Below are 18161 nucleotides of genomic sequence, written 5' to 3' on the forward strand. Positions count from 1 at the left end.
TAAGAGATGAAGAAAGAACACAGATTATTATCCGTTACTGAGGAGAAACTCTGCCAGCGGCAGTGTCTCATGAAAGGTAGATGCCAGCATTCTAGACTGAACCAGGACTGACCATTGGGTGAGAGAGAGACCTTATTAGACAGGAAAGTAACTTCTTAATAACTATAGGCTATAGATTGCATGGTATGTTTTGCTTTCACCTGTAACTACACCTTCCAAACCCTTACATTTGCTTTTATTTGAATCTCAACCCCACACTGTAAAATAAAGTTCAGTTTGTTTTTTTCTGTAGATGTGTCTATGTGCTAAAGAGTGTTAAAGTGAAGTGAAACCAGTGAGCTGGGGTGCACTGCTTCCATAGAGCCAGCGGATCGGTGTACATTGCGGGTGTCCAGTAGCTAAGGGACTGGGCACTCGACTGTAGCAAAGTGGTATGTGTAGCCGGCATTGGGAGAGGGTGAGGCTTGTGTTTCCAGCAGGCGGTAGTTGGGGAGGGTCTCCCCGGGGGGGTAGAGACCAGGCTCATTCCTGCTGTGAGCAGGTGGTGGTGACACCCTAGACACCTAGGGTAATCCCAAAAAGTGTCACCATATGGTTGCAGTAAAACCTAAAGATGGCACCTATCAGTCACTCACCTTGTTTAACCCCCCCAGCTGCTTGCTCCATTAGCCTTGAATGTTATAGGGTTGGGACTCCATTCAGCCCTGGTCACGGTGCATCCCAGAACATCTGCCTGGAACATCTCCATGCAGTGACACATGGTGCCATAACCCCTGCTTCATGGGCAGGCCTCGGAGTTAGCCAACGCAGTGCTCAAAGGGCATGAGCCTGGCCAGGGAGCATATCCCCTGCGAGGGCTCCTACTTTAAAGCTGCCCTTCCAAGGCTGAGCCCCTGCAAACTGCCTGCTTGTCCCAGGGGCTGAGCGCATTCACTCCCTCCACTGTCACATGGAGGCACTATTTGCAAGCCCTGTGCTAGGAGAGAATCAAGCCCTGTTCTCTCATGGCTAGTAAGCCCCTGTGTATAGGGGATGGGCGTGTAAGAAGGGGTAGCGCAGCGGCAGGTCTTCCAGAGGAATGCCATGGGCTGGGGGGATCGCATGCTGGGATAGGAGCTCTGCTTCCCTTTCACAGAGCACAGCATGTGCTCAGGTTAGCGGCCTAGGACAGAGGTGGGGAGTGCAGAGGTATTTCCCTGCCCCCATCAGAAGAGGCTGGAGCTACTGGCAGGATAGTTTAATAGAGTGCCTATGCCCCCAACCACAAGTGCACTGTGCTCCCTTCCCCATGCACTGGGGCAGGGCCGGGCCCCGTACAGTTCCTCGGTCTCATTCCTAGGGATTGAATTCTCCATGGCTTTTCCAAAGCAATCAGGATTGGGTCGGTAAGGTTCATTAGCTAATTCCCCCCTTAACAGCAGGGGCTCCATGGAGGAAAGTGTCGCCTTGTGGTGATGGACACAGAAGATCTGGGTCCAGTTCCCAGCTTCATCACAGGCTCCTTGTGTTATGTTGGGGAAATCATTTAATGTCTCAAGCCCTAGCTCCCCCTCTGTACCGAGGATGAGAACGTTACCTTCCCGCCCTTGGGATGAGCAATCCATTAATGCTTGTGAGGCCTCTGGCACTACAATGCTACTATGCAGCAGTAGGGAACCAACAGCCAGACTAAGGGAGTTTTATAGGATCTTAGTTTCTAAATTGCCCTTTGTAAGTGTTTCCTCAAAACACCTGTTTTGACCGGGCCTCCAACAATCTCAGTTTAGCCAGATCTCTCTTCTTCTTGGCCAGACCTTTCTTCTTGTGAATGACCAATTTCAAGCCAGTGCAGCCTCCCAGACATTTCAGTCATCACTGAAGAAGTATGGGCTGGATGAATGGACTGTAAGCTGGATAGAAAGCTGGCTAGATCGTCGGGCTCAACGGGTAGTGATCAATGGCTCCATGTCTAGTTGGCAGCCGGTTTCAAGCGGAGTGCCCCAAGGGTCGGTCCTGGGGCCGGTTTTGTTTAATATCTTTATTAATGATCTGGAGGATGGTGTGGACTGCACTCTCAGCAAGTTTGCAGATGACACTAAACTAGGAGGCGTGGTAGATACACTAGAGGGTAGGGATCGGATACAGAGGGACCTAGACAAATTAGAGGATTGGGCCGAAAAAAACCTGATGAGGTTCAACAAGGACAAGTGCAGAGTCCTGCACTTAGGACGGAAGAATCCCATGCACTGCTACAGACTAGGGACCGAATGGCTAGGTAGCAGTTCTGCAGAAAAGGACCTAGGGGTCACAGTGGACGAGAAGCTGGATATGAGTCAACAGTGAGCTCTTGTTGCCAAGAAGGCTAATGGCATTTTGGGCTGTATAAGTAGGGGCATTGCCAGCAGATCGAGGAACGTGATCGTTCCCCTTTATTCGACATTGGTGAGGCCTCATCTGGAATACTGTGTCCAGTTTTGGGCCCCACACTACAAGAAGGATATGGAAAAATTGGAAAGAGTCCAGCGGAGGGCAACAAAAATGATTAGGGGTCTGGAGCACATGACTTATGAGGAGAGCCTGAGGGAACTGGGATTGTTTAGTCTCCAGAAGAGAAGAATGAGGGGGGATTTGATAGCAGCCTTCAACTACCTGAAGGGGGGTTCCAAAGAGGATGGAGCTCGGCTGTTCTCAGTGGTGGCAGATGACAGAACAAGGAGCAATGATCTCAAGTTGCAGTGGGGGAGGTCCAGGTTGGATATCAGGAAAAACTATTTCACTAGGAGAGTGGTGAAACACTGGAATGCGTTACCTAGGGAGGTGGTGGAGTCTCCTTCCTTGGAGGCTTTTAAGGCCCGGCTTGACAAAGCCCTGGCTGGGATGATTTAGCTGGGAATTGGTCCTGCTTTGAGCAGGGGGTTGGACTAGATGACCTCTTGAGGTCCCTTCCAACTCTGATATTCTATGATTCTATGATCACTCATGGATTAATGAACCTGCTCTCTCTCTCTAGCTGGCTGACGGAAGAAGGCCTGTGCTCAACTTGATGGCATTTCTCTGTCTGTTTGGACGTAATACAATCACATTTGAACGCAGCATAGGATCAACTCCAATATTTCAGGGTATCTATGGGCAGAACCCTATTCATTTTGGTGACAATTAGAAAACAGTAGAGGGACGGGGGGACACTTGGGGCCCCTGGCAGTGGATTAGCAGACCCATTGCCTTTAGCCAGGGCTGTAATTCACTACAGATCAAAGAACTGGTTGATGGCAGCCATTAACACCTTCCAGCATAACCGAGCCCCCCCATCTCAGTTGTCACAGTAGGGTTAAAAGTGGTGACACCTTAAATAATTTATCTCCCAGGCAGGAAGAAAAGAAATAATAATGGTGAGGGAGAAGTGGGGAATGGAAAGGCCTGGCAGGGAAGGGGGATACAGAGAGCCTCTGGCATGGGGGGGAAGAAAGGGAGACCCTGGTAGGGAGGAAGGGAGAATGGGGGAGCACACAGAGTCTTTGGCATGGGGGAGAGAAGGGGTGACCCTGGTAGGGGGGCACACAGAGCCCCTGGCATAGGGGGAATGGGGCAGTACACAGAGCTCTGGCATGGAGGAAGAGAATGCAGGACCCTGGTATGGGGAAAAGGGGAGGATGGGGGACACATAGGGTATGTCTACACAGGGAAGAAAAATCCGTGGCTGACCCACATCAGCCAACTCGGACTCACAGAGCTGTTTCATTGCTGTGTCGACTTTGTTCAGGCTGGAGCCCAAGCTCTGGGACCCTCCCAGCTCGCAGGGTTAACACTAAGCCCACAAAAAGAAGAACAGGAGTACTTGTGGCACCTTAGAGACTAACTAAGCCCACACTTGTTCTGTGAAAAAGTATGCATTTTAATCATCAGTTCCAAAGGCAACAGAAGGGATGGCTTCCCGTTTTATCTATGTAACATAGAGCAACATTATAACTTTATACAGTACTCTTGATATACAGCAGTATTCACAAAAGTACAAGTTAGTAGCTTTCTTTGCTGGACGACCACTCATATTGTCTTCTAAATAGAAAAAGACAAACATGGAAAGATTAAAAAAGTTTCTGGCTAGCTACAAGAAAAGCTGGGTTTTCATTTAATGCATAGCAATATTTTCTTCCTTCTATTACCTAAATATCAGAGTATGACACGGTGCTGCCACTACGGGAGACTAGAAACTGTTCAGCTCCTTTCAGCAGTGCTGCGTAAGGGCTTTGCTGGATCAGAGCTACAGCTCAAGTTGTGTACACCACTGAGAGTAAACGAGAGATCTCGCAGGCCTCTGCCCTAGCCAGCCGAAAGCAGGCGTAACTGAACAACTGCTCATATACATCTAGCAGCTCAGTGGCTTGTTCTCATCTTTGTAGAAGAGAAAGTCCCATGAAAACCCTTATCTGTTTACTGAGAAGTGGAGATGGAAGCTGAGCGCCGTGGCAACGAGCCAGTTGTAATGACAACCTTTAGATGAAAATGGGTTATCCCCTGAAAAGGACTAAAGCCCCTGTGCTCTGTCCCCACTCACATGAGCAGAGGGGAGGAGCAGCAGCAGCAGCTCGGCATTATGCTCTTCCCTTCTCTCTGATCTCAGGGACGCTTCTGGTCCCACCACATGGGGCTGATGAGGAGCATGAAGGGTTGGCCTGAGGAGATGGCAGTGCTGTGTCGTGTTCTCTCTTCAAGCCCATGGGAGCTCTCGATCACATGTGGAGAGGGGCACTGCAATATGGCTTTGAGGATGGGCAAAGGCAACTGCCCTTGTCCTATGGAGCTGTCCCAAGATGGGCACTCTTCCAGTGCATCATGGGACATCTTCAGGGATGATCTGATGGCAAGTGAGCAAAGGGGAAGTCCCAGAGCCTCCTAGTCCCTGCACGGGTGGGGGATGATGTGGCCCCAAAGCAGGAACTCAAGAGGAAACGCAGTGATAACACTAGGCATTGCTAATATTCCCTGATTTACCTTACATCAGCCCTGTTGAAAATTTCTTCCTCATCCGAAGACTCTCTGTCATATAACTTCTGGGCCATGGATTTTTTACGTATAGAATCCAGTGGGAGATACATGTCTCTAAGCCAAAGCGGTTTCTCCATACTTGAAGACTCTGATACACCAGGGACCTGGAAGACAGCACAGAGACATTTACGCTGGGCTGTACTGTCAACTACTGGCACAATTGGTAAGTACAGTTATCTGGGCGCATTGACGCTTCTGTCTGTGCTTACCTGATGAATCGCTTCAGAAGAGATTTTGCTATTTCTCTCTTGGGAGAGTTTCTGAAAGGACCTTTGTAAAAAAGAAAATCAAGTAAAGCAAGTTAGTGACTCCTCCGAAATCTCGCTCCCCATACGCTGTACTACCCTGCTCCAGCTGACACGGCACAATGAGCAGTGGGTTTGGAAGCCAGCCAATTGTCGCTTAAACTGTTGTGACACTTTTGGACTTAATGGATTGGAAATAAAGGGGCTGCAAGGGAGATGGAAAGCCACCAAACATTTTTGTCCCTGAATAATTCCCTCTTTTTAGTGCTTTTACAAACAAGGTTCACCATGGTGCAGCTACAGACAGCCTCAGGTGGCCCTTTCCTGCCAATATGAAAACATCCACTCTTACTGGTAACGTTTCATCCTGAATCTAAAAGACAAACAGCCAAAGCACAGCACAAAGACAGGGCACAACAGCAACCCGCCTCATGTGCCCACGCAGGGGAGCAAGGTGGCATGGGCCACCATAGTGCAGGAGGAGATACAGCCTTGTCAGGCAATGCTTTCCCCGCTGTGTAAGTGGGACTGATGTCACTGACATTACACTGGGGTAATGCAGCAGAGAAGCAAGGCCCAGCTGGTACGAGAAGGCCCTTGCGCAGTGACCTGCCAACGTGGGGCTCCCAGGCCATCAGCTTTGGATGTGACCCAGAGTGTCTGTTCCCATGGCAGTGTGTAGCTGCCTCGTTTGTTATCAGAAATTGTCATGCAAACTGTAAGAGGCCAGTCAATTGAGACGAGCTATCATCAGCAGGAGAAAAAAAAGCTTTGAAGTTGGTCTGGCTACTTCCACCTTTTCATGTTCTCTGTATGTATAAATATCGTCTTTCTGTGTGTTCCATTCTATGCATCCGATGAAGTGGGCTGTAGCCCATGAAAGCTTTTGCTCAAATAAATGTGTTAGTCTCTAAGGTGCCACAAGTACTCCTGTTCTTTTTGTAACCCCTAGGTCTTTTTCTGCAGAACTGCTGCCTAGCCATTCGGTCCCTAATCTGTAGCAGTGCATGGGATTCTTCTGTCCTAAGTGCAGGACTCTGCACTTGTCCTTGTTGAACCTCATCAGATTTCTTTTGCCCCAATCCTCTAATTTGTCTAGGTCCCTCTGTATCCTATCCCTACCCTCCAGCTTATCTACCACTCCTCCCAGTTTAGTGTCATCTGCAAACTTGCTGAGGGTGCAGTCCACGCCATCCTCCAGATCAGTAATGAAGATATTGAACAAAACTGGCCCCAGGACCGACCCTTGGGGCACTCCACTTGATACTGGCTGCCAACTAGACATGGAGCCATTGATCACATGCTGGTGGCAACAGCTGATTTCCTTTGTTTTCTTTCTCAGCTCTTCCTTGGTGAGGGGGAGGGTGTATGAAAGGGCTTGATGGTACCCCACAGGGAGGAATTCCCAGGTGCGCCTTCCTGGGTTCCAAAGGGTATGTTTTTTGGCAGCATCCACCCATCTAAGGTCAGAGAGAAGCTGTAACCTTGGAAGTTTAATACAAGCCTGGAGTGGCCAGTATTGATTTTTAGAATCCTTGCGAGCCCCCATCTTCTGCACTCGAAGTGCCAGAGTGGGGAATCAGTCCTGATAGGGCCCCACTGCACTGGGCTCTGCACACACACACACAGCACAGAAAGAGCTAGCCATCGGAACAGGCACATGGCACGAGCTGGGGAGAAGGCTAGATGCCAAGCAGTGCGACCAGTGGCAAATGGCAAGGTAGGGCCACCAATAACTTTAAAGGTTTGGGTGGGTTGTGCTGGAAGGGGATGAGCTCACAGAGAGATAAAGGACAGGGAGAAGGCAGTGAGGATGAAGGTGATGTGAGGGAGGGGGGTAGCAGTAGGACTTCTTGCACTTCCCCGCAGAGAGCAATTTGCCACGGGGAAGATCAGCAGCCCTGAGCCCCTTCTCCCGCCTTATAGTGAAATGGTTACCCCCTTGTTGGGGCTGGGAGGCAGATGAAAAGAAGGGCAGAGAAATGGAGGGAAACTGAGGTGGGGCAAAAAGTGGGAGTAAGAAGGTGGGGGCAGATAGAAAGGTCGGGGGAAGTAGAAATGGCGGGGCCAAGAATGGGTGGCGGAGGGCAGAAATGGGAAGCACAGAGTTGGAGGGGCAGATGGGGAAACTTGAAGACGGTTCAGCTCTTGGGCTGAGAGACAGAGATCGGGTGCCTTGGCGTCGGGAGTTGGGGCATGTAGGAGGGAGAGAGCAAGAGGATGGGTCCCTGAACCACTCCTGAGGAAACAGGCTTGCCATCTAGTCCACAGGCCAGGGAATGGAAAATGCAATGGTCCCACCCCCTGGGCAGTGCAAAGCAGCAGATGAGTCCACACTCGTGTGCTTTTCGAAGGGCTCGGGTAGGCAGCTCTGTCTTGTGAACATGGGACACGAGGTTCAGAGCCCTGTGCTTGCCAGCAGTGCCCCAGGCAGAAGCATTGCTAGGATTAAGTGGATGCAATGGGCAAGACTAGGATCCTCCACAGATGCTTGAAGAAGAGAGTCATAGGTGCTATAGGCCTGCTGTACCCATGTGACCCCAGTTATGTCCAACAGGGCACAAGCAGCAAGCAGACAGGCTCAGAAAATTCCTTCTTCCAAGCCCCCTAGATTTCAGTGCTGCACAGCAGAGAGGAGCAACATCTCCTAGAGCCCTTGCAATGAATGATGCTGAAACAATCAAATCGACCAATCCGACCTTCCTTTCATGCTGCTCTGGAGGAGGAACGCGAGTGGATGACGTCTCCTATGTCCTCTCATGCACTTAAAGCAGAGAGGGACACTGTGGCAGGGGAAGCCTGGGTCTCTGAGCACTGATGAGCTGATAAGGGACACCCACAAAAATCCTGTCCTCTACCCTATGGCAAACCCTGGGCCCTAGGAGAGTGTGTGCAACGGGAGGGGCAAGGGAATTAAAACGCTTCTATGACCTGATATGGAGGTGGTACCACTGAGCATCATATCATGAGGGCATTTGCAGGAAAGACTTATTTTTTCCTGAATAAATATGGTAAATAACTGCACAGAGCTAATAAATCACAATATGCATGTGAGCTACACTGGAGCCCCGGGCAAACTACTGCATTATTGAGTATTGGCTAGTGGGGCCTGGGAAGAGACAGAGGCGATAAATTGTTACAGCAAATGGCATAGCTGTCACATGTGATTAATTAATCAATTACTGTGGAGAAGAGCAGCTGGCAAGCTGCTGGTGAGAGGTTTGCAGAGGTCTAAGCTGATTAGTCAGCAGTTGGGATCTCTCACTCTTTGGAGTGTCTTCTCGGTGTTTGCTAAAAGTGAAGCATTTTTTTTTAAATATCCGAGTGGGTGCCTTGTGATTCTCCAACATGCAATATTTGAAAGGTTTGGAACAGTCTAAGATTAGGCATTGTCTAAATGAGAGAAAACAGCTGTCTGTGTTACACAACACTGGCAGGGGAAAAGAGAACAATTACCATTTTGACTGTGTTTTGTTATCATGTGTTGATTGAGAAGATGCTGCAGATCTTTGGGAACAAATCTGCTTAAGAAGAAAAAAAATGACATCAACAACAGCTGCCAGGCATTTTCTCTCTGTATGCTGTACAAAAGAGACACCAAGATACTGGTTATTAAATAGGAGTTAAACAAAAATTTTCTGTCCAAACGATTTTTCACTGGAAAATTGTTCTTTGACTAAACAAATTGTTTCACAAAAAGTGTTTGCTGCAGAAAAGTTAGATTTTTCATTGAAAAACCCAAAACTGAAATATTTTGATTTGAAAATGCTGCCACACTGCCTTGTGATAGTTTTAGTTAGGTTGCCTCATGTCCCTATTCTTCTCAATGGGCTGGTTGCACTAGCTGAACTACCCGTCCCATGATGCACCATGCCAGCAACTCACATGATGCATCACTTCCTCATTCCAAGAGGAGAGATCAGAGTGCATCATGGGACTCTGACCAGGAGTCAAGTCTATAGAAGAGAATGAAAACAAGAGGGAGGATCCACTACCATCTAGAGCTGGCCACTCTGGTGAAATATCCTTTCATTAAAGCTAAAACCTATCATTTGCATGAAATGTCTCCCCGAAAATATTTTGGGTTGAGCAAGACAGACAAGTCCTTGCTCAACCTGATTTGAAGTAAGAACAGAATTTGAACCCCTGCCTAGACCAGTACTCTAGCCACCAGGAAAGAGAGAGAGAGAGACAGACACTCTTGGTTTTGTTCTAGCACAGGACACTTTACTGATCTAACTAAGCAACAATGTGATGACATCAGAATACTGCTTGTGATGCAGCCCTGATCCTGCAGTCTTCACACAGGCAAAACTGCCATTGACTTCAGTTATTCCTGTCATTTTGGGTGCAGTGTTACTATTGCTGTTATTTGCACTCTGGTAGTGCCTAGTGGCTCCACGGTCCTGTTGTGCTGGGCGCTGTCCAAACATCTACCGACAAGACAGTCTCTGCCCCAAATCAAAGTGTCAGAGAGGCGCTGGCTGGACATAACACATGGAAGGGATAATGAATGGTAACTGAGTGGGAGTTCTGCCTTAGTAAGGACTGCAGGGTTGAGTCCCCTTTGCACCGTGGTAATGTGCCCTCTTTCAGCTCCAGGACCCTCAGGACCCTCGTGTGGGTGGAGTGGAAGAAGTGGGCGGGGTTATTAACTATTTCCTTCCCAAGGGAGGATTAGCGATAGTTGTGTTCTTTATGCAACAACACACCGGCGTGGCGGTCTAGTCCCAAATAACCACATTTACCAACGACACAAAGGGCATGTCTACGCTGCAGCTGGGAGGTGTGTTTGCAGCATGCGTAGCTATACCTGAGCTAGCGATGATTTACTTAGCTCAACATGATCTGTCTGGATCAAAGCTCATTTGAGTAACAAAAGCAGTGCAGCCATGGCAGCGTGGGCCCCCAGTACATCCTAGCTAGATCTAAGCTAGCTTGGGTGTGTCTGTCAGTGCTGCAGCCATAGGCGCCAACTCCGTGAGTGCTCTGGGGCTCAAGCATCCCTAGAAAAAAATAGGGGGTGCTCAGCACCCATCAGCCGCAGCTGTTCAGCGGGGCTGTGGATCAGCTGTTCGGTCGGATCATCGATCAGCTGTTCAGCCCCGCCAATCAGCTGTTAGGCAGCTGGCAGGAGGTGTTTGGGGGAGGACGGGCAGGGGGCAGAGTGAGTAGGGTTACCATATTTAACAAATTAAAAAAGAGGACCCTCCACGGGGCCCTGGCCCCGCCCATTTCCCACCCCTGCCCTGCCCCAACTCCGCCCCTTCCCTGTCCTAACTCCGCCCCCTCCTCCCTTCCACTCCCAGCCACGCGAAAAGGGCTGCCCGAGCGCTACCGGCTTCACGGTTTGCCGGGCAGCCCCCAGACCCTGCGCCCCCGGCCGGCGCTTCCCCAGCACAGCTGGAGCCCGGGAGGGGAAGCGCCCAGCCGGGGGCGCAGCGTCTGGAGGCTGCCCAGCAAACCGTGAAGCCGGTAGCGCTCGGGCTTTGGGCAGCCCCTATGTCTCCGGACCCTGCGCCCCCGGCCGGGCACTTCCCCTCCCGGGCTCTGGCGGCGCAGGGTCCAGAGGTATGGGGGCTGCCCAAAGCCCGTAGCGCTCGGCTCTTAAACAGAGCCGAAGAGTCAGGGGAGGATCAGAGCCGCTGCGGCCGGAGGCTCTGCTCCTCCCCTGACTCTTCGTCTCTGTTTAAGAGCCGAGCTGCCCGAGAGCTATGGGCTTCAGGCAGCCCCCATGCCTCCAGACCCTGCGCCGCCGGAGCCTGGGAGGGGAAGTGCCCGGCCGGCGGCTGGGGTCCAGAGGCATGGGGGCTGCCTGAAGCCCATAGCGCTCGGGCAGCTCGGCTCTTAAACAGAGCCGAAGAGTCAGGGGAGGAGCAGAGCCGCCGCGGGAGGGGAAGTGCCCGGTCGGCATTTTCCCGGACATGTTCGGCTTTTTGGCAATTCCCCCCAGATGGGGGTTTGATTGCCGAAAAGCCGGACATGTCCGGGAAAAACCAGACGTATGGTAACCCTAAGAGTGAAGGTAGGGCCTTAGGGAGGGGTTGGAGCAGGGGCAGAAAGAGGCAGAGTGAGGGCAGGGCCTCGGGGGGAGGGGCGGAGTGGGGGTGGAACACCGGAAAAATAAAAGTCAGCACCTGTTGCTGCAGCCACATCTCCTGACTGCCACACAGACAGACCCCAGCAGGCAGGAGCGCCGCCAGCTTTTCTGCCGCCCTAGGTGGCAGAAGGTCCCGCCCCGAAATGTTGCCCCCCCCCAGAGGCGGCGGAAGGTCCTGCTGCCTAAATACCGCCGCGGTCACCGCCCCCCCCAGTTGTAGCGCCCTAGGTCGCCTAATGGGTTGCGCCGGCCCTGCCAGCAGGCAAGGCATAACTACCGTCATATGAGTGCTCTGGTTGGTTTCTGGCAGTTTCTAAAACACGGAGGCTCATACACTGTTTGAAGGCATACTCCTACACAGCGCTGCGAGGACGACTGGAACAATGGCCATGCAACAAATGGATTTTTTTGGCTTACCTCAGTGAGACAAATCACTGCAATAATAATCATTATTACCACCGTCACCGATATCGCCAGCAGCAGCTTGTTGCCGTGGCTGTATTGGGGAGGCTCCGGGGATAACTATGAAACAGAAAGACATTCAAACAGAATGGGAATGATAGTTACTTCTGACTTTTCTATTGCTCATTTCCAATGTATCATGTGGTGCTTACCTCCTCTGAATCTTTCTTGCTGGCTTTCCTCTGGTGGGTGCTCTCGTTGGGCGCGTTCCCGTTTTCCCAGAGGTACGTTCGCCACAAAGAGGAGGTTTCTTTGATATCTTCTCTCTCGCTGAACAGTTTCATGAGCAGGCCTGTCTTGGAGATGAGCTTCGCACAGGCCAGCTGCACCCTGGGCTCAGTGCAGTCCATTTTCAGGGTTCGGATCACATGGGAGATAAGGTTTCTCACAGCTTGGTTTGGGATGAGGGAGCGCAATCGATTATTCAGCTCAGCTTCAAACAGGTCTCCTTGAACAGAGTAATTATCTGGGGATGATGACCCACTAAGTGCATATGGAAAACCAGAGCTCTCTTTTTGATGCTTCCAGTGTGTTTCATTGGCTTGGTGTATGCTGGGTAAGATATCATCCAGTGAAGAGTCATTGTTTTCTGATGGGTTCTCCAAGACAGCATCAGTCAAAGCAGCACTCTTTCTATGTGATAACCTATTGATTACACCTTCTTTACTATTCATCCTGTGCTTTTGTTTTCTTTCCACTAGCATGTGGCTTACATCTGAATTCACTCGATGAAATGTCTTCTGGAAAAGATGATTATTTCTACTGAAATGTGGGCTCCCTTTCTGGCCATGTTTTCTGAAAATAAGAACTTTTTTAGGTTTTCTAAGGGGTGCATACTTTGCCTTTAGAGTGTCCAGATCTTTCTTCCTACCAGTTTTATTGGCATGTTCCAAGAAAATAATGATTTTACCTGTTAAGTCATCAGAATTGTTTTCAACCTTAAATGAGACAGTCAAGTGAGAGGCCTGTGTGGGCAAGTGTGGAAGGGAACGTCTCCGGGAGGAGGGAATGGATATTTTGTGATGTCTGAAGACAGAAACTGTGCTAGAGGGATTTAAACTCCTAGCCACTTTCTTCCTGCTTTGTGCCACACGGTGCAAATCTAAGTCACTTCGCTTTTGCACCTGACTCTTAAATGCCTTCTTAGTTTCTCTTCTTTTTCTGCCAGAACAGCAAACTGTTCCTTTGCTTCTCTCTTCTTTAGCTTGCAGGGTCTCTCTTTTCATCTTTTTTGATTGTTTTTCCTTCCCTTCCCTTGTACATTTCATCCTATAATCCACACATTCCTTTGTTCTCTCTGGAGTTTTCTTCCTTCCATGCGTGTTTCTGGATAAAACCTCGTCGCATTGCTCTGCAAGTTCCCTACAAATCCCTCCGGCTTTCAAATGTTCTCTCAGATGTCCGGGCACTGCTGGAATTTGCCCCTCAGTTCTGCGTGCTTGGCTTTTGTGCATGGCAGGAGTTGTCAGGAATGACTTGAGCACAGATTTCATCTTGTTTGCACCATTGCCATTTTCAGAATTGTATAATTTTTCTTGAAGCTCTGTTGCTAGCAAGTTCGCCAAAATATAGAGTTTCCTCAATTCACTTTCATTGGCCCAGTCCACGTGCTGAAAGTCAGTCAATGCCAGCATATTGGATTGAGCGGCAGGAAGTTTGAAAAGGCCTGGGGTAACTTTTCCTTTGTGTAAATTAAAATTAAACAGTTTAAAAAATGGCAAGACTGTCAGTCCTACATTGTTTATTTCTCCCTTCTTGGTCAGGTGTTTAAAGAAAAGGTAATTTACTCCAGGAAGAAGATCTCCGGACTTATTAAGATCCATATCAAACTTAGGTTGATACTGGCTATCTGCAAACATTGTGATTTCATTCTCACTGTTGGTGAGTAAAGGTTCCTCAGGCTCAAGATTTAACACGATGCTGGCATTCAGTTTCCTGGACTGTAACACTTTCATTAATTCCTCTTGCATCTTTTCTAAAGGTTCTCCGTGAACTGTTCAAAAAACAAGAGAGCAAATTTGTATCTCTCTATGTCAAGAAGAAGAGATTGCTTCAAAAATATGGGGTCACAGGGTTACCTTACAGTGTAACAACCCAGTGGAAATGTGTGCTAAAGAGAGACCCCTTTTGAAATGTAGAGTAGAGAAGATAGAGAGGGGGAAAGACTTGTTAGAACAACCAGTCCCTCTTTTGGAGCCAGAGGATATATAAAGGGCTCTTCCCCCATTAGTTTTAAATGTCCAATTGACCAAGCTTTCCTTGGGAGAGTTTTCCACAGCCTAAGAATCTCACTCTCTGGTTGTTTCTCTTCCATGGCTACATCTCATTGCCCTTTGTGACACCCTTAGCTAAGTGGAAGTATATTTTTTCACTCTTGCCAAACTCAGAATCAGCTGAATAAAATGAACTCAAATTAAAAATCAACCAAAAAACGCAAATCCTGTAAAGCAAGACGAAGCCTGGAATCAGACCAGCTGAATGAGGATGAAATATTGGTCACCACTCTATTATCCTAACTTGAGCAGTCACTACCAATAGAACATTCTATATGGAAAACGACAGTCATACAGCTGAGAACTCCCCAATGCAGGCAGACTCTCTGCTGGTGTTCAGCTAGCCGAGGCAGGTCTGTGGCCCCCACTCCCAGTAGAAGTGGAAGGAGTGGGCATTCGGGGCGCAGGAGGGGAGAGGGTGTGGCAGAGGAGACTTCAACGTGACCAGTCCTCCCCAGGCATAAATTAGGGCTGCGCTTGCGCAGGACTGAGGGGGCCCTGAGTCAGGGCAGTGCCACCAGCATCCCGGCAGCTCCCCAGACTTGAAGGCCTATGTGAAGAAAATGCTGAGACTGTAGAGTTAAGGAAGCACTTGAGAGTCAAGAGATTCTTAAATCAGTGCTGCCCACACAACCATAGCTCTCCCCCCAGTTGCATATACAGTCTAATTACAGATACAAGGTAACAGTTTCAAAAGTGCCTAAGCGACTTAGGAGTCTAAGAGTTCCATTGACTTTCAATGAGATTTACACCCCTCAGTGTCTGTCACTTATGAAAATGGGGATTTAGACTCCTAATGAGTTGGAAATGTTACCCCACCTCTTAGTCCATGATAATTGGCTCCTGCCTGTGCTCCTTTTCACGGTGCTCCTGCCTCATGTAGGATACAGGGAGTCATCAAGGACTATGGACCATGTAAACTCTCAGAATAGAGCTTATTAATAAGGCTGCAAATCTGTCACGGAGGTCACAGAAAGTCATGGATTCTGTGAATTTCTGTGACCTCCGTGACTTCTGCAGCGGCTGGTGTGGCTGGCCCCAGGGCTGAATGAGCAGAAGGGGCTCAGGGCTGGGGCAGTGGGTTGAGGTGTGGGGTGGCGCTTACCTTGGGGAGGGGGGTGACTCCCTGGAAGCGGCTGGCGTGTCCCTTCAGCTCCTAGGCAGTGGGGCCAAGGAGCTCTGTGCACTGCCCCCACCAACAGGCACCACCCCCGCAGCTCCCATTGGCTGCAGTTACCAGCCAATGGGAGCTGCGGAGCCAGAGCTCGTTGCGGGGGAAGCATGCAGAGCCCCCTGGCCTTCCCTCCCCCTAGGAGCTACAGGGACACGCAGAACTGGATAGGGAGCCTGCAGCCCCCCCAATCCTCCCCCCCAGCAGCAGTGGGGGTCCCAGGCCACACCCCCAGAGCACCTGCGGCCCCCCTGTACCAAGTTTTAGTTAGGGGTATAGTACAAGTCATGGACAGGTCACGGGCCGTGATTTTTTGTTTACTGCCCAGGACCTGTCCATGACTTTTACTAAAAATACCCAAAACTAAAACATAGCCTTCCTTATTAATAATCCTTAGCTCTTTATAGCACTTTTCATCAGCAGATTTCAGTGCGCTTTACAAGGGTCAACATCGTTATCCCCATTTTACAGGTAGGGAAACTGAGGCACAGAGCAGGGAAGTGACTTTTCCAAGGTCATCCACCAGTTCAGTGGCAGAGCTGGGAATATGACCCAGGTTGCCCAAGTCCCATTCCAGTGCTCTAGCTAGTGGGGAACACTGTTCATGCCATACATCAAACCAAAGTGGTGCATGCAGCGGGCCTGGTGCTGCATTTCACCCTGTGCGAGACAGGGGCACTCTGAGAACAACCTGTGATCATGTAACAGAGACCAATCAGGCTGTGGCTTCCTCTATTTGTTCAGGACATTTAAAACTGTAGACTAGATGCAACTGTAGAACTAGTACAATATAGAGCGATAGAGAAAAGGCCTCAATGGCACAACTGATATTTCCTTGCTCACCTCTGTGATTTGTGGCCCTAGGTAATGGTGGGAGGGTGAACAGCCTGACTAAGAGTACAAGAATTCATGGCATCTCTTGTCAGTTCTGAGGCTCATATTTTACAAGGGAGGTGCATGACTGAGGCTGTGGTATGCAACTCAGCACATGCAATTGCATCGCATCAGCATGCAGATACCAGTGCCAAAGGAAACGCCATGCTGGATGGAACCAGCCATAGATAATTAACCGAACAAGCCAGTTTTCCCAAGATGATATTTGACACGGACTAAAGTCTTAATTTCCAAATCACTTTTCAGCCTTAATTTCCTCAAACCCATTCTCCAGCACGAAAAGCTCCACATTTCTCCATGCTCTCTCTCTCTCTCTCTCTCTTTCTCTGTGTGTGGGGGGGAGGGAGGTTAGTTCAAAGTCTTCTTGGGTGCCAGCTGCTGGTGTATGTTGGGGCTGTTTGCTCAGCTGACTTTCAGGGAGTTTAAATGGCTCACACTGATAGGGCACTAAACCAGCCAATCCTGAGGTTGCCTTGGTCTCACACCAGCAGGGGTGCCCCTGGAATTGGCACAGAGGTAGAACAGTGTCCACATGTGGAGTTAATCAGGAATAGCACTTGAATAATTCCATGTGTAGACAAGCCCTAACCTAATAGTTAGAGATTGGCTTAAACACCTATCATGAGGTTTAATATCCCTCCCAAATGTTTATCAGTAAGTATTCTAACTCTGAATATTCTGCTATCCATAGAAATGTCCAGTTCCTATTATCATAGGACCTAATCACATCAGCCATGCCATCAGGGGCTCGTTCACCTGCACATCTACCAATGGGATCTATGCCATCATGTGCCAGCAATGCCCCTCTGCCATGTACATTGGCCAAACCGGACAGTCTCTCCGCAAAAGAATTAATGGACACAAATCTGACATCAGGAATCATAACATTCAAAAACCAGTCGGAGAACACTTCAACCTGTCTGGTCCTCAATAACAGATCTGCGGGTGGCAATTTTGCAACAGAAAAGCTTCAAAAACAGACTCCAACGAGAAACTGCTGAGCTTGAATTGATATGCAAATTAGATACAATCAACTTAGGCTTGAATAGAGACTGGGAATGGCTGAGCCATTACAAACATTGAATCTATCTCCCCTTGTAAGTATTCTCACACTTCTTACCAAACTGTCTGTACTGGGCTATCTTGATTATCACTTCAAAAGTTTTTTTCTCTTACTTAATTGGCCTCTCAGAGTTGGTAAGACAACTCCCACCTTTTCATGCTCTCTGTATGTGTATATATATCTCCTCAATATATGTTCCATTCTATGCATCTGAAGAAGTGGGCTGTAGCCCACAAAAGCTTATGTTCAAATAAATTTGTTAGTCTCTAAGGTGCCACAAGTACTCCTGTTCTTTTTGTGGATACAGACTATCACAGCTGCTACTCTGAAACAGTTCCTTTTTGAATCTTGCTACCGTTCTTGGCCTCAACTTCATGAGGCAGTGAGTTCCATAGTCTAACCATGTATTGTGTGAAAAAGTATTTCCTTTTTTCCATTTTGTATTTGCCACTTTTTACCTCATTGAATGCCCCTTGTTCTTGTGTTATGACACAGGGAAAACAGACGCTCCTGATCTCCCTTCTCTAGACCAGTCATTATGTTATAGAATCTTATCATGTCCCCTCTTATCTCCTTTCTAAGATAAGAAATCTTCATCTTTTCAGTCTTCATGCAAGAGTTTTCACAGGCCATTGATCATTCTCATCACACTGTTCTGAACCCCCTCGAATTCTGCAATATCATTTGTGAGATGGAGTGACCAGTACTGTGCACAGTCCTATGAGCTCAGTCCTGTGAAGTGCTGAGTGCTGGGGAGGATGACCAGACAGCAAGTGTGAAAAATCGGGACAGTGGGTGGAGGGTAATAGGAGCCCATATAAAAAAAAGCCCCAAATATCGGGACCGTCCCTATAAAATCGGGACATCTGGTCACCCTAGTGCTGGGAGTGGAGGACCAACTGAACCGTTCCTATACAGAATCTTTCACAGC

General features: G+C 49.0%; 1 protein-coding gene across 7 annotated transcripts in view; it reads right to left on the minus strand.

Annotated features, from left to right (window-relative positions):
- Window positions 1-3850: 3850 nt before the first annotated feature.
- Window positions 3851-18161, minus strand: part of LOC101948250 (leucine-rich repeat-containing protein 37A-like) — a 58085-nt gene continuing 43774 nt past the window's right edge. For all 7 annotated transcript variants that reach the window (XM_065577616.1, XM_065577614.1, XM_065577620.1 and 4 more), the window contains 6 exons: window positions 11982-13822; window positions 11785-11889; window positions 8724-8788; window positions 5232-5292; window positions 4969-5126; window positions 3851-4032 (listed from right to left, as the gene is read on the minus strand). In XM_065577616.1, coding sequence (XP_065433688.1) covers window positions 3993-4032; window positions 4969-5126; window positions 5232-5292; window positions 8724-8788; window positions 11785-11889; window positions 11982-13822 — 2270 coding nt within the window. In that variant the 3' untranslated portion in view covers window positions 3851-3992. The remainder of the gene's footprint in view (window positions 4033-4968; window positions 5127-5231; window positions 5293-8723; window positions 8789-11784; window positions 11890-11981; window positions 13823-18161) is intronic.

Source organism: Chrysemys picta, chromosome 24 (genome assembly GCF_011386835.1).
Source record: "Chrysemys picta bellii isolate R12L10 chromosome 24, ASM1138683v2, whole genome shotgun sequence".
Classification (NCBI taxonomy): domain Eukaryota; kingdom Metazoa; phylum Chordata; order Testudines; family Emydidae; genus Chrysemys; species Chrysemys picta.